General features: G+C 40.8%; 1 protein-coding gene across 1 annotated transcript in view; it reads left to right on the top strand.

The window, feature by feature from the left end:
• The window catches only part of ERICH5 (glutamate rich 5), a 30,032-nt gene extending 3,653 nt beyond the window's left edge, over positions 1–26,379 (top strand). Inside the window, exons 2-4 of the mRNA XM_073330489.1 lie at positions 11,843–12,238; positions 14,851–14,970; positions 20,884–26,379. Coding sequence (XP_073186590.1) covers positions 11,843–12,238; positions 14,851–14,970; positions 20,884–20,906 — 539 coding nt within the window. The 3' untranslated portion in view covers positions 20,907–26,379. The remainder of the gene's footprint in view (positions 1–11,842; positions 12,239–14,850; positions 14,971–20,883) is intronic.

The raw sequence follows: 26,379 nt of genomic DNA, 5'->3' as shown, positions 1-26,379 counted from the left end.
AAATAAATTTCAGGACATAGTCTGATATTAGGACTTGATCCTGCAATCCTTATCCTTATGAAATCGATGGGCCATTCCTATCCCATTTAAGTCAATGGCAACCCACTGACTTTATTTGAGCTGGATCAGGCCCTAAGGAACTAATTGTGTGAATATGGAATAGCCACATGAATAATGTTTTGTAGGATCGGCTCCTCAGCTTGCTTAAGACTATCCTTCCCACTACCTGCAAAGAAAATATACAAATCTTTCTTTATCTTTTCACTGTATTATTTGTCCCAATGTCATTTTAAAAATTGTCATTTTTAAAGAACCTGAATGCTAACCCTATAGGTGTTAGGACAAGGCTCTCAAGTATGGTACTGCCCTTTGGAATTGCACTGCTGGTGGAATCTGAATTGGGGAAGATCAGCCTACTATGCAGGTGATCATCCAGTGGCACAGATCTTGTGTGACACCAATCCCTTGTTGTAGTTTCAACTTGTTGGAGCAAGTATTTAGCCTACAGCCAGGGTAAGTTAGAGCAGCCCTGAGCAGGTATGCCCCTGATCTGCATTCTCTGTAGTTCAGCTGCACCCCGGAATCTGATCCTTAATTTTCTAATATTTCTCTAAGATTTTAAATGTAAGCTTTCTTTCAAAACAAATAATTTTTGAAGCTTTGAGGTTATTCTGATATCATATTTGAAATTATTTAGTTTTCTGGGCCAGATCCTGCCACCTATACTCACATTAGCTATCTGCTATTCTGAGTACTTCCATTTGCGGTCATTGGAACTACATACATGAGCAAGGGCTACTCCCATGAGTAAGGGTTTTCAGAATTGGTTCATTTCTTTGTATCTAGTGCCAGTGCTTTAGCTTATGCTCAAATAAATTGGTTAGTCTCTAAGGTGCCAAAAGTCCTCCTTTTCTTAGTGCTTTAACAAATATTCCTAGATTTAACACATTGCATCTCCATAAACTTAGCTCTCAAAATTTTAATAATTTCATTTTAGAAGTTATTTCAAAGACATTTTAAAATCAGTTGTGCTAAATCCTGGCCTTGGCACACGTGCAGTATGGAACTCAAATGCAACTGTGAGCCCAGTTGGTTTCTGTGCTGCAGAACCCCTGCATGTACCTTAAGAATGGAAGAATCTCTTCATGGTGGTCACATGAGTGCTGTGGTAGACAGCCATGCTCTCTCTGGTAGATATAATCAGGAAATGGGGCCATCAGCCAGGAGAGAGAATGGAGCCATCAGGCCAAAGAACTATTTCCCCACCACCATCACCAAGCCATCCATCCTAATGGGTGGAGGAGATATGAACATTCTCTTATGCCCATGAAATAGGTTTGGGAGAAATTGTGCCTGCCTGAGAGTATAATTTTCCCGGTCCTTCTCGTGGGGCCTTGTGACTCCAGGTCAACCCTACGTAAGTCTCCTCTGGCATAAGTGCCATAATCTAACACTAATAGGGTTGGATAAAATACGCACATAGTTAATTTAAAAACTTGCTTGTTTGCACTTAATTTTACTGATATCCTTACCTGCATTCTTTAACTATGTGTTAGTAGGTCTAGTCATGGTGCTGTTATAAGGACTTGACATACAGTTATTCCCCTGACTGGAGGAATACTAGCTGTAGAATAAAGGTTTTCTATGTGTGTTAATTCTTTGCTGTTGTATTTTAGAACATTTGTTTTGTTGTACAGTGTTAATAGCAGGTTTGTAAGGGAATAGTACTACTGAGATTGCTAGGTGGAATAATGCAGACTTGGCACACTTTTGTACAATGGAGCCTCCTGAAAATTTTGATGAAATAATTTTATATTGTTCCTGCTGTTTTGGCCTACTTCCTCAATATGCTAAAGCCAAATTCCTTGTCAGTTTCATTCTGCAGCTGGCTTGATACTAGTGCTTCTATAGAAGAAATTCCTGTTTCTGAGCAGAAAAGAGGAGACTGAAATTACTGAATCTGAGATATTTCAGTCATTCAATTTAGATGGTTGTTGTTGTTTTGTTACCATATATTATAAGGCATATTAACTTCTTAAACTAATGTTATGGTGCTAGTAAGTTCGGACTTGTGTAAATATGCTGAAATACTTACTCAGGGTTGAAATTCTTACCAACCAATCAGGATGCAAGTTATTTACTTCCTGAATTAGTTTAATAGGAAAAAAGACATTTACAAAAAGATTTCTGTTAATTTGTTTATGGAAAAACTTATTTCATTCAACTGAAATGTAATTGCAAAAGTTTGTGGCTATTTCACTGTATTTGAAATAAGTATCTAAATGAACACAAACATACAACTGCTGGCAGATGGCTCTATTACAGAGGTATGAAGTTTGTGGGAATTGCCTATCTAAACTCAAAATATTTTTACCATTTCTAGCTCCAACTTTATCTTCTTCCAACAATGAAAATAAATATTTTCAAAGGTTTAATATATTATCACTATAAGGAATCTTAAGTGTTGATTGCCACAAAATATTCATATTTCTAAGGAATGAATATATTAAGCTGATGTTTGGGGCCCTACTTCTTCCATTTTAGAGAGTCCACCCTATTTTGAATGAAAGCAGGGGAATGCCCTCTGAATTCCCAGCAAGATGGACTTTAATGGCATAATACTAATTTAAAATCCACACTTGCGTAGGACATTATATAAAACCTGTCATCAGTTAGATATGAAAAGAGGAAACAGGTACAAACTGGAATTTGAGTAAAGGGCTGTAGACTAGCACAGGGTCTGTTGTTCAAGCAGAAGGCAATTGTGTTGGCTCCTACAGCACAGGCTTTGCATCCTTGTGTGCAAAGGATCTGTGTTTATCTTGCCACTAGAAGGAAGCAAGGGTTAGTGGTTGGAGCAGAGGACTTGGAGCTGAGGATTGAATCTTTTTCCTTGTGCAGTCACTTACTCATTGTAAAAAGAAAAGGAGTACTTGTGGCACCTTAGAGACTAACCAATTTATTTGAGCATAAGCTTTCATGGGCTACAGCTCACTTCATCGGATGCATACTGTGGAAAGTATAGAAGATCTTTTTATACACACAAAGCATGAAAAAATGGGTGTTTACCACTACAAAAGGTTTTCTCTCCCCCCACCCCACTCTCCTGCTGGTAATAGCTTATCTAAAGTGATCACTCTCCTTACAATGTGTATGATAATCAAGGTGGGCCATTTCCAGCACAAATTCAGGATTTAACAAGAACGTCGGGTGGGAGGGCGGTAGGAAAAAACAAGGGGAAATAGGTTACCTTGCATAATGACTTAGCCACTCCCAGTCTCTATTCAAGCCTAAGTTAATTTATATCCAATTTGCAAATGAATTCCAATTCAAAACCAGGCTCCAGCGAGAGACTGTTGAAGTTTTTTTTGTTGTAATATCGCAACTTTCATGTCTGTAATCGCGTGACCAGAGAGATTGAAGTGTTCTCCAACTGGTTTATGAATGTTATAATTCTTGATGTCTGATTTGTGTCCATTTATTCTTTTACGTAGAGACTGTCCAGTTTGACCAATGTACATGGCAGAGGGGCATTGCTGGCACATATCACATTGGTGGATGTGCAGGTGAACGAGCCTCTGATAGCGTGGCTGATGTTATTAGGCCCTGTGATGGTGTCCCCTGAATAGATATGTGGGCACAGTTGGCAACGGGCTTTGTTGCAAGGATAGGTTCCTGGGTTAGTGGTTCTGTTGTGTGGTATGTGGTTGCTGGAGAGTATTTGCTTCAGGTTGGGGGGCTGTCTGTAGGCAAGGACTGGCCTGTCTCCCAAGATTTGTGAGAGTGTTGGGTCATCCTTCAGGATAGGTTGTAGATCCTTAATAATGCATTGGGGGCTGAAGGTGATGGCTAGTGGCGTTCTGTTATTTTCTTTGTTAGGCCTGTCCTGTAGTAGGTGACTTCTGGGAACTCTTCTGGCTCTATCCATCTGTTTCTTCACTTCCGCAGGTGGGTATTGTAGTTGTAAGAATGCTTGATAGAGATCTTGTAGGTGTTTGTCTCTGTCTGAGGGGTTGGAGCAAATGCGGTTGTATCGCAGAGCTTGGCTGTAGACAATGGATCGTATGGTGTGGTCAGGGTGAAAGCTGGAGGCATGTAGGTAGGAATAGGGGTCAGTAGGTTTCCGGTATAGGGTGGTGTTTATGTGACCATCGTTTATTAGCACTGTAGTGTCCAGGAAGTGGATCTCTTGTGTGGACTGGACCAGGCTGAGGTTGATGGTGGGATGGAAATTGTTGAAATCATGGTGGAATTCCTCAAGGGCTTCTTTTCCATGGGTCCAGATGATGAAGATGTCATCAATATAGTGCAAGCAGAGTAGGGGCGTTAGGGGACGAGAGCTGAGGAAGTGTTGTTCTAAGTCAGCCATAAAAGGTTGGCATACTGTTGGGCCATGCGGGTACCCATAGCAGTGCCGCTGATTTGAAGGTATACATTGTCCCCAAATGTAAAATAGTTATGAGTAAGGACAAAGTCACAAAGTTCAGCCACCAGGTTAGCCGTGACATTATCGGGGATAGTGTTCTTGACGGTTTGTAGTCCATCTTTGTGTGGAATGTTGGTGTAGAGGGCTTCTACATCCATAGTGGCCAGGATGGTGTTATCAGGAAGATCACCGATGGATTGTAGTTTCCTCAGGAAGTCAGTGGTGTCTCGAAGGTAGCTGGGAGTGCTGGTAGCGTAGAGCCTGAGGAGGGAGTCTAAATAGCCAGACAATCCTGCTATCAGGGTGCCAATGCCTGAGATGACAGGGCGCCCAGGATTTCCAGGTTTATGGATCTTGGGTAGTAGATAGAATATCCCACGTCTGGGTTCCAGGGGTGTGTCTGTGAGGATTTGATCTTGTGCTTTTTCAGGGAGTTTCTTGAGCAAATGCTGTAGTTTCTTTTGGTAACTCTCAGTGGGATCAGAGGGTAATGGCTTGTAGAAAGTGGTGTTGGAGAGCTGCCAAGCAGCCTCTTGTTCATATTCCGACCTATTCATGATGACAACAGCACCTCCTTTGTCAGCCTTTTTGATTATGATGTCAGAGTTGTTTCTGAGGCTGTGGGTGGCATTGTGTTCTGCACGGCTGAGGTTGTGGGGCAAGTGATGCTGCTTTTCCACAATTTCAGCCCGTGCACGTCAGCGGAAGCACTCTTCGTAGAAGTCCAGTCTGCTGTCTCGACCTTCAGGAGGAGTCCACCTAGAATCCTTCTTTTTGTAGTGTTGGTAGGAAGATCTCTGTGGGTTAGTATGTTGTTCAGAGGTGTGTTGGAAATATTCCTTGAGTCGGAGACGTCGAAAATAGGATTCTAGGTCACCGCAGAATTGTATTATGTTCGTGGGGGTGGAGGGGCAGAAGGAGAGGCCTCGAGATAGCCCAGCAGAAGCAGCTGTCCTAAGAGTATAGTTGGATATGTTAACAATATTGCTGGGTGGGTTGAGGGAACCATTGCTGTGGCCCCTTGTGGCATGTAGTAGTTTAGAAAGTTTAGTGTACTTTTTCTTTTGTAGAGAAGCAAAGTGTGTGTTGTAAATAATCTAAAAGGCTGACAAAGGAGGTGCTGTTGTCCTCATGAATAGGTCGGAATATGAACAAGAGGCTGCTCGGCAGCTCTCCAACATTATTAAAGATCTACAACCTATCCTGAAGGATGACCCAACACTCTCACAAATCTTGGGAGACAGGCCAGTCCTTGCCTACAGACAGCCCCGCAACCTGAAGCAAATACTCTCCAGCAACCACATACCACACAACAGAACCACTAACCCAGGAACCTATCCTTGCAACAAAGCCCGTTGCCAACTGTGCCCACATATCTATTCAGGGGACACCATCACAGGGCCTAATAACATCAGCCATGCTATCAGAGGCTCGTTCACCTGCACATCCACCAATGTGATATGTGCCAGCAATGCCCCTCTGCCATGTACATTGGTCAAACTGGACAGTCTCTACATAAAAGAATAAATGGACACAAATCAGATGTCAAGAATTATAACATTCATAAACCAGTTGGAGAACACTTCAATCTCTCTGGTCACGCGATTACAGACATGAAAGTTGCGATACTACAACAAAAAAACTTCAAAACCAGGCTCCAGCGAGAGACTGTTGAATTGGAATTCATTTGCAAATTGGATATAATTAACTTAGGTTACCTTGCATAATGACTTAGCCAGTCCCAGTCTCTATTCAAGCCTATTTCCCCTTGTTTTTTCCTACCCCCCCCCCCCCCCCGACGTTCTTGTTAAATCCTGGATTTGTGCTGGAAATGGCCCACCTTGATTATCATACACATTGTAAGGAATGTGATCACTTTAGATAAGCTATTACCAGCAGGAGAGTGGGGTGGGGGGAGAGAAAACCTTTTGTAGTGGTAAACACCCATTTTTTTATGCTTTGTGTGTATAAAAAGATCTTCTATACTTTCCACAGTATGCATCCGATGAAATGAGCTGTAGCTCACGAAAGCTTATGCTCAAATAAGTTGGTTAGTCTCTAAGGTGCCACAAGTACTACTTTTCTTTTTGCAAATACAGACTAACACGGCTGTTACTCTGAAACCTGTCATTACTCATTGTGTGATCTTGGTAAAGCCACTTAGCTTCTCTGTGCCTCAGCTCCTCCACTCGTAAAATGTAAAGCAGGGATTGGCAACCTTTGGCACGCGGCCTGTTAGGGAAAGCCGCTGGCGGGCCGGGACAGTTTGTTTACCTACAGCGTCCGCAGGTTCGGCCGATCACAGCTCCCACTGGCTACGCTTCGCCGTCCCTGGCTGCGGGAAGTGGCGTGGGCCGAGGGAGGTCCTGGCTGCCGCTTCCCACAGCCCACATTGGCCAGGGACGGCGAACTGCGGCCAGTGGGAGCTGCGATTGGCCGAACCTGTGGACGATGCAGCTAAGCAAACCGTCCAGGCCCACCACTGGCTTTCCCTGATGGCCCACGTGCCAAAGGTTGCCAATCCCTGATGTAGAGCGTCCTTAGCTACCTCCTGGTCATGTTCTGGTTAAGTTCTATTAATTAATATGTGGATTAATGTCTGTAAAGTGCTTTGAGATCCTTGGATGAAAGGTGGTAGATAAATCTAATGTATTTTTCACTTCATTTGCTTATTCACCTTTTGCACTATATTATGCTTTGACAATGAGACTAGATTACTTCATGTAATGTTTTTTTCTAGTTAATTTTCATTTATTTTCACTTTGTGGTACAAGTAAAACACCAAGTTGCTACAATATTTGCAGGGAAGTATTAGGAATATTTTTTAATTGTTTCTATTGAAATATTTAAAATTTAGAAATATTTCTGTTGATGTTAAATTTTGAAAACCTTGATATTATAAAACCTATGTTTTGGTTCTGCAGTATGTGGAACTGACAGTGTCCTGGTAAGTGTAAAATGTCAAATGCACACAGTTCTAGTGAGGATTTTATTCTGTAACCTAATGTAATCTTCTGCCTATTTGAAAGTTAAAACTAATTTTATGTTGAAGTGTAATGTAACTAAGGGTTCAATTCTGTAAACACACATGCCAGTAATTTTACTCCCATAAGTAACATGTTAACACGTGTGTTAATGTTTGCAGGATCAGACTCTGAAGAGCCAAATTTTGAAAAGAGACTAGTGATTTTGGATGCCTCCATCTTTGGTGTCCAACTTGAGACCCCTTTAAAAAGGCCTTATCTTCAGAAAGTGGTGATCACGCCCTTCTTGAAAACTACACCCCTTTAAGCTGACTCAAGTTGAACACACAAAGGCATGGGAAAATCATTAGTTGCATTTGTTTTGAAAATAGGGGCCATGACCAGAAAATACCCCTTCTCCTGGGAAAAAAAACAACTCTTTAAGAAATCTGTGCATGCCTTCTTACTGAGTTTGGCTTGTTATAGTTTTGTAATCAGATACCTAAAACCCCTCATTTCATGTCATCCTTCCCACTATACCTTGAATTACTTTGCAAACTACTGTGCACCTCAATATTTGACAATGCTCATTTGAATGAAAACATGAAACTGTTGTGGCTTTATGTGTATATATTTCTTTGTAATATACAATACTGTTTAAAACATTTGCAGTTTTTCTTTTAATTCACAATCACGCTTTTTTAAATTCACAAATTATTTTTATTTATTACTGTGAAGTTTTTCCAGTGAGAAGATAAAGCAGAAAACTTTTTGCTATTCTATTAAAGCCCAACTGTATAGTAATATGTATTTTATAATATTCTCAATCATTTGAAATATTAATAACTTATGTGAATCATAATAGTAAACCCCATGCAATATAACAAAATCATAATGTAATCAATGGTGATAACACTTCAGTAACCCTTTCAATACATTTAGCTAAAACCTGCAATCTAACTTTGTGACTACGAACCTTGCCAAGATCCACTTAATATATATAAAGAAAAATTGCATTATTGGTAGCCCAGTGCGTTGGTTCGGATTATAGTTTCCTATGCAAATGAGAGAGAGCATCCTTTGGATACCCTGTGTTTAGCAGGTTTTTTCCATATATGTTGTCACTTTCGATCCTTTATTCCTGCCACTCATCTACCTCAGTTGTCTTTCCTTGTACTCCTACTCACTTCAGCCAGTATGCAGGTGGCACTTTTTAGGGGACTGCCTCGCCTGAGTGCCCCAGGAGAAGTACTGTTTTCTCCCTGACTGCCTCTCACAGAGAACTGTTTTCCCTTCAAGGATATACCACAATGAATTTATCTCAAAAGCAACCAGACTCAAATAATCTGATTAAAAACAAGATTTATTACATTCTTCAGCCATTCCCCTACATGTTTAAAATATTGCTTAATTCTGTTGACAACTCTCATCACCGCAATAATCATTTCACCAGAAAATGCAGTTTGTCATAATCTTGCAATTACTATATTAACGCATTTCCTCCATGAACTCCCTAAGGCTTCTTTCATCATAATACTTTTTGTGAGATAGTTAAATTCAATGTCTTGGCAAATTTAATCAGGTGATGATTAAATCGGCCTGGTAGATTGGTATTAATTTGATGGCTCATTCTGTGACTTTTTCAACTTTATGATAAAATGCCCATAGATATGATGCATAAAAGCAATTTTTTTCTATTTTCTTCTCCTAAACTTCATCTGGCTAGCAGACCCATAGCTTTATTTATCCTGTAATCTAATCACAGATGAAGGAGCCAGAACTGTTTAGTTTATGTTTACCATATTTCAGTGATTCCTTCCACATTAGTAGAGAAGTACATTTGAATGTATAGCCTGTGTTATAAGATAGACTAATATGTACAGTAGTTCAGTGTTAAAAATGTTGTGTATTTTAAGAAATTAAAACGCTTTTTCTTGTCATGTATGTGAAGTACGGTATGCTGTCAATGCCCTGGTCTTCACTGAGGTTAGCAGTGCTTAGATAGTAGCATTTAGGCAGGTGTCCCATCATTCTTTGAGGTATATGTTCTCGCCTCAATATGTCTGGTGTGCATGTTACCGCTGCCGTGCATATAACCTATCATTAACAGGAACTGTGTAGCTGCATCAAGGGGAGAATCCACCTAATGGCTGCTAATTCTATTGAATATGAAAATCTAGCTCAGTGGTTTGCGTTTTCAAGTGAAAGACATGGCACCTCATCTGTAAGCACCATTAGAAGCCACCTATGTGCATCTAGTGTGCCAACTTTCTATCGCACAAAACCAAGCACCCTTGCCCCACCCCCAACTCACTCCATCCCCCCTCCCTCCATCGCTCGCTCTCCCCCACCATCACTCACTGGGCTGGAGCTGGGGGCTGGGGGTTGGGGTGTGGGCAGGGGTGAGGGCTCTGGCTTGGGGTGCAGGCTCTGGGGTGGGGCCAGTAATGAGAGGTTCAGGGTGTGAGAGGGAGCTCCAGAATGGGGCAGGGGGCCGGGGATGAGGGGTTTGGGGTGCAGGAGGGAGCTCCAGGCTGGGACCAAGGGGTTCAGAGTATGGAAAGGGGCTCAGGGCTGAGGCAGGGGGTTGGGATGTGGGAAGGGGTGCGGGTTCTGGGAGAGAGTTTGGGTACGGGAGGGTCTCTGGGCTGGGGTGAGGGGTTGCGGTGCAGGAGGGGGTTCGGGGTGTGGGCTCTGGGTGGCACTTACCTCAGGTGGCTCCCAGAAGCGGCTGCCATGTCCGGCTCCTTAGGCAGAGGGGTGAGGGGGCTCTGCGTGCTGCCCGCAGGCGCCACCCCCACAGCTCCCATTGGCTGCGGTTCCTGGCCAGTGGGAGCTGTGGAGCTGGCACTCGGTGTCCCCTTGCGCCTAGGAGCTGGACATGCTGGCTCCTCCCAGGAGCTGCGTGGAGCCAGGGCAGGCAGGGCACCTGCCTTAGCCCTGCTGCGCTGCCGACTGTGCTGACCAGAGCCACCAGGGTCCTTTTTCGACTGGAACTGGACACCTGGCAACCCTATGTGTATCCCAGGGTAGGATTTAACACTCAGTACACTGGCTGTATGCATATTTTTGCTGTAGAAATTGTTTCCTTGGTCAGTATCTGATCATCTGGGCCTGACTCAGACAACACTTACATATTCAATATGCTTTACTCATAGGAATGACAGATCTATTAAAAGAATAAGTTTTATACACAAATGTAAACTGTCTTACAGGTTGTAACTAGAGCTGAGTGAATAATTTGTTCAGGGGTTGAGCTGAAATTTAAAAAAACCTGATTTTGTTCAAGGCAAATGAGAGAACTGAAAAAAATCATTTAGGGTCAAATAAAATAGTTTGTTTAAACCAAAATTATTTGTTTCCAGATTTTTGGGTATTTTTCACTCTCTTTTGTTTTGTTTTTAAATTAGCTAAATATTAAAATAAAAATACATTTTTGATATGAAAAGTCCAAACATTATTTTTCAAAATGGCCAAGACACAACACTTCCAATTTTCCAAAATATATTTTTTAGGGCTGTCAAATGATTAAAAATATCGCAATTAATCATAAGATTATAAAAAAATAGTTGCAATTAATCACAGTTTTAATTGCACTGTTAAAAATAGAATACCAATTTAAATTTTTTATAAATATTTTTGGATTTTTTTTACATTTTCAAATATATTGATTTCAGTTATAACACAGAATACAAAGTGTGCAGCTCTCACTTAATATTTATTTTTATTACAAATATTTGCACTGTAAAAAAGGAATAGAAAAAACAGTATTTTTCAGTTCACCTCATACAAGTGCAATCTTTTTATTGTGTAAGTGCAATTTACAAATGTGGAATTATTTTTTCTTTTACATAATTGCACTCAAAAACAAAACAATCTAAAACTTTAGAGACTACAAGTCGAAGCATGAAGGGGAATACAAATGTTTAGCATATGTGGCATGTAAATACCTTGCAACGCCAGCTACAACAATGCCATGTGCAATGCCTGTTCTCACTTTCAGGTGAGATTGTAAATAAGAAGCGGGCAGCATTATCTCCCATAAATGTGAACAAGCTTGTTTGTCTGATAGATTGGCTGAACAAGAAGTAGGACTAAGTGGACTAGTAGGGGCTAAAGTTTTACATTGTTTTATATAATCATAATTATTTTTTAAGTCTAGTTAATTTGTTTTGAGTTAATCACTTGTGTTAACTGTGATTAATTAACAGCTGTAATTTTTTTCCTTCTTTGACCAAAACTATTTGCTGAATTGGACCGGAATTGGCAGATAGTTTTGGTGCCCTGAAAAGTGCATTTTTCAGCAAATTTACTATTCACCAAAAGCATTTCACCCCACTCTAGTTGTGACGTAATTGCACAAGTACTGTCCTGGTTTAGTACTGATCTATTTTAAACACTTGTTCATTAATGTCATATTTTCTCTTTTCTTTTTAATTACAATAAATAAAAGCTACTTCAGATGAAAACTTTCCAACCACAGAGGAAAATGAAACTATACCTGACCAGACAAAGTTAGACCCAATGGAGGAGGTGGATCTCACATCTGAGGAGATAAACCCTAGTGAGAATCTTCCAGCAGAGGAGCCAGAAGTTTTGATTCCAGCACCAGCAGAATGTGTTAATTCTAACTATAAAAGAGTGGATCTGGACGGCACTCGACCACTGGCTGCAGAACCACTGGAGGACACTGGACCAGTGGCAGAGGGCACTGGGATACCGCCGCCTGCGGGACCGGCAGAGGGCACTGGGATACCGCCGCCTGCGGGACAGGCAGAGGGAAGTGTCAGCCCTGTAACAGAAATCATCAGGAAAGTACAAAGTAACGAAGAGGACCAACTCATTGAGGGTAATATTTGTGTTTTCGCAGATTCAGGAGACCAAATTCTGCCTTTAGAGACTTGTGTACAAGTCCTGTTGACTTCAATCAACACTGCACATGAGTGTGTGAGGGCAGAATTTAGTCCACAGAGTTCTTACACTGTATTATATGAAAGAATGTGGTTGGGAAAGTCTCATGCGCAGAAGTCAAAATTGTAATAAAGCCTCTCAGCACTATCCGTTGTTGACTGTGCTACTTCATTTCACACTCTGTGTTTTCTGGTTAGATAAAACATCCCTTAGACTCCTCATTTAAGTGCTGAGGGGTGTTTCTTTGTAAAATATTATTGCTCAATATCCACAAATGCCATATTATCCATTTTAGTATATAGCTGACGTAAATATTATTGTAGTGTTATCCTTGTGGGGGGAGTGGGATCTCGGCAAGCTATAGAAAGGAAGGGTCATTCCCTGTATAGTTTATTTGTAAAGCACCTATAGAGTGCTGGATGCAGTTATTCTAGAAGCATAAGTAACACGGGCATCAAGCTAACTGCATAGAAAGTCCTTTTACCTTGCAGGGAGTCAATGGGCCTCTTTGAGAGCGGGTAGCAGAAGTAGTCTTTGCTATGCTCAGTTATTATACTGTAGGGCATATTTCTCCCTGGTGTAATTCTGTTGGCGTTACCTGGTCTAATTCTATTGGAGTTACACCAGGATGCATTTGGCCTAATAATACAGAGTTCTGCTTTCTATTGTGGTGGTGTTCTACCAATTCAAAAAAACAGAAACAAGCTGTGGGGGGAGGAAATGGGCAGAAGGGCCATCTTATGAGGCTAGCTGCTAGACAAGCAGAAAAGTACAGGAGATATGAGTGTAAGAAAAGGAGGAGCATGGGGTAGGGTTTCTCAAAGAAGAGGAAAAGTAGATATCTGGGGAGGAAAATCATGTCAGAGAGTATTTGCAGTGCATCACAAAGGTGGAACATGCATTGAGGGCCTGGGGACCTCATGGAAGGGGGGAGTGCAAGATGCGGTAAGTTATCTCAGGAGAAGGCTGCTCAGTGAGTCAGAGATTCAAGGGAGTGTTTACACATGAGGGCAGAGTATCCCACGCATGGATTGGGTTTCTCACTGGCTGAGTGTACATGTAGTAGGTGCATGTCTAAGGGGAGTAGCTTAAATTAGGGATCAGGTGTCTCACAATAAGTGGCAATTACTCATTAAAGAATTGGACACTTTATGGAGAGGCGTTCCCTAGGGGAGCACAGATGGGTGAAGCACATAAGGCATGTGCTCTGTAGGAGAGCATGCCATCAACAGCCTCTCCCACTGCACATTCCTGCTGAAGAGGGGGAAAGGTCACTTCTTCAAGCAGAACTTAATGGCACATGCAGTCACTTGGATATGTAGCATCACCGTCGGTAAATGTATTGGCTCTCCTGAATCTGTGTTGTGAACCTGTACACCTCACATAGGGATATCTGAGGCACAGGAGCTGCCTTCTCCACTCTTACATATTCTTGTTTAAGAGAATTTGGAGTCTGTTTCTTCATGAGATGGTAATTTATTTCCATATCCATTAAATTACTAAAATAAAATACTTGTATTACATAAAAGCTATATGGCTGACTTGGTTAGTTTAGCTCAGTGGTTTGAGCATTGGCCTGCTAAACCCAGGGTTGTGAGTTCAATCCTTGAGGGGGCCATTTAGGGATCTGGGGCAAAAACTGGGGATTGGTCCTGCTTTGAGCAGGGGCTTGGACAAGATGATCTCCTGAGGTCCCTTCCAACCCTGATATTCTATGATTCTAAGAGTTTGATTACTTGATTATTCCATTAACTGGCCCTTATTAGCTTACTAGCATGATATTGGAAGCAGAACACTGTCTAGTAATCCATGTAGCATGGACCCTGTATTGGGACATCTTTGCAATCAAGAAACTGATTATTTGTCTGAAGGACAGATATGGGGGTTATTTTGACCATTTAGTCATTGTTGTTCCCCTTCATCTCACAGCAGGATTTCTTTTTGGACAAACTCTGTGTACAGTTTTGCTGATGTCTGTCTCAAAATGGTGCTATTCTGCATACAGTTAATTTGTGTGTGTGCTCGCACAGGGAGGAGGGTTCTTTCCATGAATTTAGCTATGATTGGGCTCCTCTATTTATTTACAGCATATTTTTTTATTTCCTTAATTCACTGATACTACTAAGAGGGATGACAGTGAGGGAAATCATTAGTTTTCTATTTCAACTGGAACTGCACGCTACCACTCTTTTCTGTTTGTGTTGTTGACTCTTCATAACAATATCTATATTAAAAGTTTACAATAAAAATCACAGTTACATAAGAAAACAAAATCAGTTTAAATATGAAATCAAGCCTCAGCTCAGAGTTCTATGAATGACAAGTGAAGCAGGAGCATTTTATGGATGTGAAACATGCACGTACCTCCACAATTGTAAGTTACATTTGAATGTCTCTTATCTATTGATTCATTTGGTTGTTGACCTATTGCTGTATCTATAAAAGCTATTGCAGGGGTGACAAAACCAGATCAGCCATGCAGAAAAGAGCTGGGGTATTTAATACTGGTTAAGGGTATCCTAATTTGATATCCATGGTTACTGTTTCCAGGTGAGACGGGAGAAAAAGTGGAAACTGAGAAGCACAGTGAGCTAGTAAGTGAGGGGACTGAAACAAAAGAAGAAAAAGAAACAGGAGAAGCTGTGGATGCTACAGCAGCAACAGAGATAGGTATGTTGACAGAGAAGTGAAGAACCATGTGTATTATAATTTAAGAGACAGAAAAGCTGTACAATGTTAATGAACATATCTTTCATTATCATTGCATTCTCAATTTGCAGCTGCTGCCTTCTGATTTTAACACAGGAGGCATAGTTATCTTAAAAGACATTGTTTTTTTGTTTGTTTTTGTTTTTTGGTAGTAATCAGGCGTAAGTTGTGCATTCTATCAGGTCTCATTTGTATAATGTTCCTATAATCAGTAAATCATTCCCTGTTTGGCAAAAATGGTAGACTTTCTCTAATGCACAGGTCTGGAAAATTAGATGTTTCATTAAGAGCATGAATCCCATAGTTACTATTTGCTAGACTTGTTCTTATGAATAGTTTATTATCACAACCTTGAGATTTCCTTTCCAAGATGATCCTTCATTTTAGATCCGCCTGCTCTTTGTTATTAGCAGCTGAATTCAGGAACCTAACACTAGGATAAGTGCAAATTCCAGAGTCAGTGCAATCATGTGGGTAAGTAGAAAGCATGAGCTGAAGAGAGAGTGTTTAAAAACAAATGAAAAATAATAAATGTAGGGGAATAGGAACATCACTCCAGAAGAACTTAACTTTACACTCAAATTATACATCTTTAATTTCTGTCATCGCGCAGGCATTTCATGGGAGGTATTTCCTACCCCTTACTGTTAAACAGAGGGTCCCATATTAACTTTAATGGAAGCCGGTCACGTAGGGCCAGTTTTTTAGAGGTATTTAGTGCCTAAAGACACAGATACATTCCTAATGGGATTTTCAAAAGCACTTAAGTGCTTAACTCCCACTGATTTTTGAAAATCCCACGCCATGCCTGTCTGTATCTTTAGGTCGGGGGCAGGCAAACTTTTTGGCCTGAGGGCCACATTGAGTTTCCAAAATTGAATGGAGGGCCGGTTAGGGGAGGCTGTCTCCCCCCAAACAGCCAGGTGTGGCCTGGCCCCCGCCTCCTATTCTACCCCACACCCCTGCTTCTTGCCCCCTGATGGTGCCCCCCGGGACTCCTGCCCCATCCACCACCCCCTGCTTCCTGTCCCTGACAACCCCCGAACGCCCCATTCCTGACTGCCTCCCCAGGACCCCTGCCCCATCCAACCCCCCCAACCCCTATCCACACCCCCGAACTCCCCTGCCCTCTATCCAACCCCTCCCCCCACCCCCTTATCGCACACCCAGAGCACCGGGTCAAGCTGCGGCTCTGCAACTGCACTGCCCAGCTGCCCAGAGCATGGCGCGGTGCGCGGAGGGGAAGGGGGAACAGCAGAGGAGGGGCTGGGGGCTAGCATCCTGGGCCAGGCGCTCAGGGGCTGGGCAGGAGGGTCCCGCAGGCTGGATGTGGCCCACGGGCCGTAGTTTGCCCACCTCTGCTTTAGGTGCTTAAATACCTGTAAAAATATGGCTCTTGGGACCTGTTCCTGCAAATTCTTACACTCACAAATAGCTACTAGTCACATGAATAGTCCTGATCATTCTGATTGGGCTCACATGAATAAGAGCTACTTGTTTAAGAGCTGATGGATCAAACCCTAAGACCTTAGGAATATGCTAGTGAATATCTCTAAAAGCGGAAATCTATATGATCAAAAGGAGCCAGAGGACTCAGGAGTATAATTACCATTATCTTATGCCCCCATTCCGTATAACAGTGAAATAAAAGAAGAAAAATTCCAATAGCTGTTTTTTATAGTTAGCACCACAGTATAAAGGTGAGTTTATTGTCAACAAAAAGTGAGCTGTTGCTACTTTTCTGCATACCTTGCAGTATTTGTATTTCTATGCATAGCTCAGTCTGTCTGCGCTACTGTGGGGGGAAAAAATGGTCATATGCACACTAGACAATAAATTATTCGTATTTTAAAGAGGGTGATTCTTGAAGCCTTTATTATGAGGTCATTGACTGTTCATCTGTAAGATAGTGTAGAGAAACTCAAATTGTGGGTGGTGTCCAAAATTAAGAACGAGTATTGGATAGTTTGGGAGTGTAGCTTCCTCTTGTGTACAAGCAATATCAATCTAAGGTACTTATATGCTCCTGGTACTGTATTACCTGAACATCTCACACTCTCTTTGCAATACCCCCGTGAGGCAGGGAAATACCATTATCTCTATTTTACAGATGAGGAACTGAAGCAGAGAGACTAAGTGACTTGTCCAAGGTCACATACTAGGTGGTGCAGTAGGAAATTGGACTCAGATCTCCTGCTTCCTAGGTTAGCACCCTAACCACTGGATCATCCTGTCTCTGAGCAGAAAACCTATATTTTCAAGGTTCCTAGCTTCTTCAGTTTCCAAGTACAAATATTAGCATGGCCTAATCTTTCCCATAAAGCTGAAGTCACTTGGTCCTCCAGGCACAGAGGAGGAAAACAATTCTGTTTACTTCTCAGCATGCAGTTTAAGATTTTAAATCTGGTTGTTTTGATAAGAAAACGGGATTGCCTCAATTTGAGCTATGGTCTCGTTCTCTCAATTAAATTAAAAATGTAATATTGTTGCTACTGTGATTTTTCCAGAGGTATTTTTCTCATTCTGCATGTCCTGGTTTGGACTATTGTGCCAGGGCTTCTCCTTTTTATTCTCCTGGTTTTACCTTGTCTGACTGCCACTATATAGAACTGAGACCATGTAATAATTTAATTTTAAATTCACATGAAAATTCTAGCACCTTAAATAATAAACTGGTTAATGTCAGTGTGGTTTAAAATCTAGATCTGATCATGCAGAACAGCACTGATTCAGTCCTCCCGTATTGCTGCCTGCTGGTATTGTTGAGCACTTATTGTGATAATGTCCAGGAATGTGGTGTTTACTGGTCCCCCTTCAAAACAATAGAGAGTAGCCTCTGGGGGCTGAATAAGATGTCACTCACATCTGCAGCAAGTTCTGGATCATGCTTTAAGCATTTATGTGCATGGATTTGCTTCAGTTAAGTTTACTGTGACAAACCCATCTTGTACATTGCAGTGTTGCAGGATAATGAAAAGAGCTTTACACCAAGAGCGATAAATCCTGAAAGGCGCGTAGCGTAGTGGTTAAGAAGTTTGGTAAATGTGCATAAACATTGCCATTTGTTGCAGATTTGATATATAAGTGCTATTATGGAGGCAACTTCCAGCATAGGGCATTCCCTTCCTCTTCACACCTGTGTAATGTGATCTAGTACATTGTCAGTTTGTACAATGCCATAACATGCCAATTCATTTTTTTTTAATAGCTAGGCTACTGTGTAAAACCAAAGCATTGAAACCATAAGAGTGGTGACTGCTGTAGTCTGGTGAATATGGCATCTGTGGTCAATGACAGCTTTGCCTCTAAAGATCTAGAAATGTTTTCTACTTCAAATATTTCACCTCTAAGGATAAGTTTTTGGACAAAGTGGCCAGAAGTTGACTTTCATGCTGTTCGTTTCAGCATAGCATTTCTTAGCTTTTTCAAAGCCTCATTGTCATTGGAGACAGTTCAATGAAGACCTCTGCTCAATGTGCAGCTGCAGTCAAAAAAGCAAACAATATGTTAGGATGCATAAGGAATGTGATGGTGAATGGTACAAAGAATATAATGCTGTTATATGAATCAGTGCATGGTGTGGCATTCTCTGGAATACTGTGTGTGGCACTGGTCACCTCATTTCAACAAGCATATTGCAGAATTGAGGGGATTCAGAGAAGGGTGACAGGAATGACCAGGGGCATTGAAAAATCTCCTATGAAGAGTTAGGGGTTGTTAGCTTAGCATACAAATAAGAGGGGACATGATGAAAGTTTATAAAATAATGAATGGTCTAGAAAAGGCTGAGTGAGAACATCTGTTATCCCTGTCTCATAACACAAAAGCAAGGGAATAATCCATGAAATTAAAAGGTGGGAAATTCAAAACTGCTAAAAGGAAATACTTTGTCATACAACGTGTAATTAAACTGTGGAATTCACTGCCACAGGAAGTCACTGAGGCCAAGAATTTGGCAAGATTCAAAAAGAGATTAGACATTTATATGGTTATAATAAGCCAATGTCAGAGACAGGATACTGGACTAGATGACCATTGAGTCTGATGCAGTATGTGAATTCCTGTGTTCCTCTGCTAATTTTTAATAATTGCCTCCAGTTCTCTGGCCTGAGTAGCCACCAGTGTACATGACCAATGCCATTGTCTCAAAGGCATTAGCAACATGAAGTCCCAATATGTGACAGCAACTTCATGAATAGTTATAATGTCTTTAAAAATAAATTGTTTTTTAGAAAGATAGGGATAATTTTTTTTTTTTTGAGATCTAAAATAGCAAACTCAGATTGTGGTTGGTGCGGTACACAACAGCATACCCACACAGACTCTCCCTCGAGCTGCTCATTTGTGTTTAACCAGTGTCATTGGTTTGTTTATGGTCATCTGCATGGTCTGTCTCATGCAGTGATCTGAAAGCACCTTTCACATACATGGTCTTTCCCAATCTTTGCAGGAGGGTATTTGCTAGTAACAGCAGCAGTGCAACTAAAATTGAGAATGTAGGTGTGACGGGTTCAGTCACAGAGACCCCCTTGGGACTGTCACCTGACATGCTGGAATTACCTCTGAGCCCATTTTCCCTGCCAGCTTGGGACTCCAGAACCATGCCTTGTTGAGCCAGACACGCTAGCCTGCTGCAACACAGCCCAGGTCTGGTCCACGCCCCAAAGTTTTTAACCAAAAACTACTCAGCAGGTCACCTATCTCCAGCACCCAGACACCCAGTTCCTAATGGGATCCAAACCCCAAATAAATCAGTTTTACTCTGTATAAAGTTTATACAGGGTAAACTCATAAATTGTCCGCCCTCTATAACACTGATAGAGAGATATGCGCAGCTGTTTGCTCCCCCAGGTATTAATCACTTACTCTGGGTTAATTAATAAACAAAAGTGATTTTATTAAGTATAAAAAGTAGGATTTAAGTGGATTCAAGTAGTAACACACAGAACAAAGTAAGTTACTAAGCAAAATAAAGCAAAAACACACAAGTCTAAGCCTAATACATTAAGAAACTGATTACAGGTAAAATCTTATCCTCAGAGATGGTTCACAGACTAGACTCCTTCCTAGTCTTGGCCTAATCCTTTCCCCTGGTACAGTGTTTGTTAGTTCCAGCAGACATCTTAGGTGGAAAGCAGGGGTGTTCTCATGATTGGCCACACCCTTTGTTCTGTTCCACTCCCTTTTATATCTTTCGCACAAGGCAGGAATCTTTTGTCTCTCTGGGTCCCCATCTCTCCTTCTAAATGGGAAAAATACCAGGTTTAAGATGGATTCCAGTATTAGGTGACACGTTCACATGTCCTGTGAGACCCCAGCCTCCATTCTTCCAGGGCTGGCCTGCACGCACCCAGGAAGGTTTGCAAGTAAACAGATCATTTACAACCAATTGTCCTAGTCAATGGGAGCTATCAAGCTTCCAAACCACCATTAATGGCCCACGCTTTGCCTAATTACAATAGGACCTCAGAGTTATATTTCATATTTCTAGCTTCAGATACAAGAATGATACATACAAATAGGAGGAATATATTCAGTAGATTATAAGCTTTGTAATGATACCTTACAAGAGACCTTTTGCGTAAAGCATATTTCAGTTACATCATATTCACAGCTTTAAGCATATTTCCATAAAACGTATGGAGTAGGTACCTGTGCAAAGAGGAGGGGGGATGGAGGAAGTGGGGATTGCTGAGGATGGATAGTGGTTTTCTCAGGCCCTCCCAAAAGATCCTTCCACATATACTAGCAGAGGGGCAAACTATTCAGAACGTATTATTTAAAGGGGTTCTCAAGTTGAGAGTCTCCCTTTAATACATATCTTAATATTCAGTGCGTCACAAGGTAACTTTTTTTTTTATATATCTATTTCAGAGGCAACGAATAACGAGGAATGAGAGTCAGGTCTATTTGGACTTCCTGTTCTTGGTCCTATCAGCTGTTCAAATGAACGTTCTTTAATCTAATGGCTTTTGGGTGGGAATATCAGGATTTTAAAAAAGCTTTTATGGACTTCACTACAAGCATTAACAAGGGGCACCAGCAAAAAATTAAGTATTTTTCCTGAAGTCAAGTTGCCAAGACTTCAACAAGTAATTGAAATGTATGAACTTTTTACCTATCTGCCATAGAGTGCCTTCTATCCACTGCTAATAGAGTGGAAGGAATTGTCATATAAAACAGTATAACTGCTCGATTTTCATTTAAGAGTTTTACAGGTTAAAATGAGTAACTTAAAATCAATCTGAGGGACACTGTTATAATTGGTATCAACTAACATTATACAGGATGCAAAAGATATAGTACTGCATATTTTTTCAATGTTAGTGCTAGGTTGAGATCAGAAGCATAAGTCCAGTCCTGATCTCAAACCTGACACAGGTGAGTAGTCTCAATGAGTGCATGGACTACTCATGTTTATCAAGTTGCTCAAGTTCATAGATATATACAGGAATAGGACCTGAAAGCACCCATTTAACAGGACATGGCTAGATGCAACAATCAGTTTTTCAAGAAGATAAAGAATACATAGGATGTGACACCCTCTGATGTCTTTTGGTGACTTTAAAAAAAAAAAGGGGGTTACTGATAGGATAGCAGTAGAACATACACTTGGTAACTATTGCAGCGGAAGAAAGCACACCTATGGAAGCGCAAAAGGAACTTAGCAATTGCTAAAACTCAGACGGATACAAATTATTAATAAAATTACATTTAGACACTGTATAGTTTCTAAAATATAAACTGAGGAAACTCCTTGCTCTCAAAGTACATGCATTCTAGCCACATTTTCCCGATAGTGTTATCTTTAAAAAAAAAAAAAAAAAAGTATACTGTGTGGATTCTTACTTGTTTTACAACATGCTAAATAGTTCTCCAGAAGCTGAATAATGAAGCCTTTCAACATAAACTTCCTGTGGAAACAAGCCTTGAAACAGCTGATTTCATGGATGTGATAGAGCACTGTTTCCCAAACTTGGGCCGAGGGACGTACCAGCCGCCGCTTCCTGCAGCCCCCATTGGCCTGCAGCGGCGAACCACGGCCAGTGGGAGCCACGATCAACCGAACCTGCGGACGTGGCAGGTAAACAAATCGGCCCGGCCTGCCAGGGGCTTTCCCTTTTCCCTAGGGAGGTGGTAGAATCTCCTTCCTTAGAGGTTTTTAAGGTCAGGCTTGACAAAGCCCTGGCTGGGATGATTTAACTGGGAATTGGTCCTGCTTTGAGCAGGGGGTTGGACTAGATGACCTCCTGAGGTCCCTTCCAACCCTGATATTCTATGATTCTATGATTCTATGAACGAGTGGTGTCCCAAGTTTGAGAAACACTGTGATAGAGGATAAATCTGTCCTGATACTGAACAGGAAGAAAGGCACTACTGATTATCGCTGGGATTGTGTTTGCAAAACTCTTTGGCATAAGAGGTCAGAGGACTGCAGTCAGGAAAGAAAGGTGAAGTTTTTCAGAATGGGTGAGCACTTATTGGCTCCATTTAGGAGGTCTTCACATAAGTGATAAAGATAAACACAATTTCTAAAATACTTAGACAAAGTCTGCATTATATGTGCACATCTGACTCCAGTTGGCTTTGGTTTGTGCTAAATATTTAGATTTATATCCATTGCCTTTTCATTTCTCACTTCAGCTAATATTGGTCATGTTTACTGTGTTATTTCTTACAGTCTTCTATTTCTTAACGTCCTGTTCAGACTACTGAAATTTACTCTGTTTTAAGATAGGAAACAACACCAATTTTAGGTTGGAAGAACCCATTATCCTTATTTGCAGCCTACATGTTGTATCGAGTCAGTTATTTTATGGGGTTCTATGTTCTTTGCAATTCAGTAGATGAAACAAATGTAATCAGTTCCATTTTCTGCTGAATATGCTGCTGTTTTAAAAATGCTGCAGCTTTTACAAAATACAGCTAAAATTCCTAGGATGTGGGTTTTTTTTTTCCCCCCCTGTAAAATTTCTGTGGTTGGATATTGCTGGGGCCTTTCTCTTTGTTCTCTAATATTGGGCTAAAATCAAATCAAAGCAACGGCCCTCGTTACTTTTTTCTGATATCCAGTTCCAATACTGGCACAGAATTATTAAACATTTAAAAGGGTTTAAATATACTAATCGTAGTTAAAAGTAGGCGTTCCAATCAGCAAGACCAGCAGTAATAGCAGCAGCAGTGGAGCTGCGTTAGTTTTTTAAATGTAACTTTATAACTAATTAAGGTAACCTAGAGACTGCACAAACAATCTCATTACCATGGCACAAACTGCATCTCAATGGCCGCTTCAAAGAAACAAGTGAAAACATCCATGTACGTCACACCACACAACTTTTTTGAAATCATTTAGCAATTTTTAATTGGAAGAAAAAGGATTCTGAGCCTGCCACTTTCTCAGCAATACTTGCCTTCCTCAAAGACAGGCACTTCCTTGTGTACCTCATGAGTACAGCTAGCATCGATGTTACTTCATCCCAGCCATCCTAAAAGCAAAAGAGCTTTTCTGACTGGATGTGGAAAACAGTAAACTGTCACAAAAACTATTTTTACTGTCTAAATTACTCTATCGCTACCTCCAGAATTAAACAATCACTAACATTCCAGTGTTAGTAATGCAATATTCTGTACGATACCAACGTATACACTGTTACCTTACAAGCATCTTTGCACGACTAAGACCCAGAGGGCCAAATTATGTCCTGACATATGCCTCTGCAATCACAGTGAAATCAAGGGGGTTGCTGAGGACAGAAATTGGTTCTTGTATCAAATAGGAATTGCACCATGTTAAAGGTTAACATTCATATTTGCAGGTGTGGTATGTTAACAAGGCCTACCTACGGCGTAATGCCTGTGTACCTTAAAGGAGATTTTTTTGTCTATTCAGTCTGAAAAGCCATTTTCAGAAACATTTGTAGAAAGAGCTAGTGTCAGGTCCTAGGAATTGGCATAAAATTGACTCACGCTGGCAGACGGATCTAATGGATCCTACTAGCTCCAATCAAGGGTTTGTGTATCATTTCATGCCAGAGGGAATGAGGGTCAGGGACAGGTCACCAAGGGTAACCTTAGGAATAGCCATGTTCATGAGCAAGATCTGGTAGGAAGATTGTTCATTTAGCCTCTTCCTGGGTGTCCTTTATTGTTAAGTTTGGACCTTATCCACTGTGTGCGCGCATGCACATACCATGTTAGGAACACAGTGACAATGCCCCCTGCTTACCCAACTATTTTGCAGTCTGCTTAGCCAGATTCAGATATTTCATATAATGTCTTTTCAAATAAATACGGTAGTTGCTGTTGATATCAAGAAGGGTGAGGTGCTCTAAACCAGGGGTTCTCAAACTTCATTGCACCGCAACCCACTTCTGACAACAAAAATTACTACATGACCCCAGGAGGGGGGACTGAAGCCTGAGCCTGCCCGAGCCCACTGTCCTGGGTGAAGGGACCAAAGCCCGAACCCCACCACCCCAGGCAGCGGGTGCAAAGCCGAAGCCTGAAGGCTTCAGCCCCAGGCAGGGGGCCTGTAACCTGAGCCCTGCCACCCAGGGCTGAAGCCCTAAGGCTTGGGCCTCAGGCCGTGGCGCTCAGGCTTCAGCCCCAGGTCCCAGCAAGTCTACGCCAGCCCTGGCGACCCCATTAAAACAGGGTAATGATCCACTTTGGGGTCTCAACCCACAGTTTGAGAACCACTGCTCTAAGCATATAGGTGCTCTCAGTTGAGGATTAGTTGGTAATTTTGACAAGGATGGTAGTTTTATTAAAGTTAGATGGTGTGTACGGATTTTTATTTCTGCTTTGTTCAATCTCTAGGGAAGTTAACTATTTGGGGGAAATATTAAAAACACATTGTAGCAGAAACTTACTTAAAATTTGTTTTACCTTCAAATTAATTTATTAGATAAGTAGGCTTGGCAGAATTTAATTTTTTTTAAATATAATTTTGACATTTATATTTTTATTTTTTAAATTTTCACAGTTGCAGGAAATTCAGACAATTATTTAATGACAGTAGATGTTGAGATTCAAAAAGTTAAAGCTTTATAATTGTTAAAACACAAATTGTCAACATCACAGGAAATATCCTAAAATCAAACTCTTAAGAAGTTCCCAGTAGCATTTTTTCTTACTTTGCCCAATCTGTAAATGTTCATTATCATTGATGGAAATATTTTCCCTTCAGTTTCTGTGTATACAGTGAAATTGACCTTTACTGACATTCACTAATAAAAATGGAATCCTCCCAAGCCTACAGATCGATCACATTTAAGCACTTTAAAAAAAAAAAATGTACCTAGTGTTAAAATGGTAAATGATGTGTAATAACTGCATATCTCAAACTGAATTGTTAATATTATGCATGTTATGGCATCCATACCAGCAAAGCCCTTCTGTAAGTGCTCAACTTTAAGCACATTAATAATAATCCCATTGAAATCAATATGACTACTCCTGTGTTTATGTACTTTGCTGGATTAATGCCTAAAAATGACATATGCGTATGATACCCATTTTTCATATTGAAGAAGTTTGGATTAAAACATAATAGAAGTGTTCATGCTCTTTTTGCCTTCTTTAAAAATAAAATGAGGTAATGTTAAGTATATTGTAATTTAATTTTAAAAATAAAATGTTTAAACACATTCAGGACTGACTTTTTTTGAAGAACTACTTTAATAGTAAATCAAAATCTTTATTTTAAATTAGTTTTCTTTTACTATAGAGATACAAAGTCAGAGCCCAAATTTGTAATATGCTCTGCAAAGCTAGAACCTCTTTTGAGGGTTAAAAAAAAAAGTTATTTTCAACATTTGGATTTTTTCTCCCAGACTTCCTGTAAAAATGGTAATTCACCAAGTACATAAAAATACTTAACACATTTCTTACAAAGGATTTGACATGCATCATTACTGGCCTCTAAGTGCATATTCTTTCATGCAGCTACATCTTACATTTAAACCTTATATATTTATATGTATTTATATGCAACCTGGAGGTACCTCACTGCAGCAGCAAAATATATGGGTGTTCTACCTTGGCACAAGGTAGGTAGTGCCTTGACTGTCCAACTGGTTTGGAATGCTGTGTTCAAAAATAAGAGCTAAGGGACACACCATGGACACACCAAGAAAACAAGGTAAAAAGCAGAGTAGTGAACTTTAGCCTTGGATGATGTATAGAGTGCTTTTAACTTGTACACAGGTCTGCTATAAACATAGTTTTGGAGGTGTTGCTTGGAAGCACACCTACTGTGAAAGGTGAACATGCTATGAGATAAGAATTCCTTCCCGAAAGGAGGAGTATGTATGTCTCCTTTTTGTACTGTACTCTTTTGTCTTTAGGCAATAAAATTGGCTAAGTTTG

Source organism: Lepidochelys kempii, chromosome 2 (assembly GCF_965140265.1).
Source record: "Lepidochelys kempii isolate rLepKem1 chromosome 2, rLepKem1.hap2, whole genome shotgun sequence".
In the NCBI taxonomy this organism is placed as follows: domain Eukaryota; kingdom Metazoa; phylum Chordata; order Testudines; family Cheloniidae; genus Lepidochelys; species Lepidochelys kempii.
Note: the sequence above shows the minus strand (reverse complement) of the source record. Positions and strands in the feature narration are given on the sequence as shown.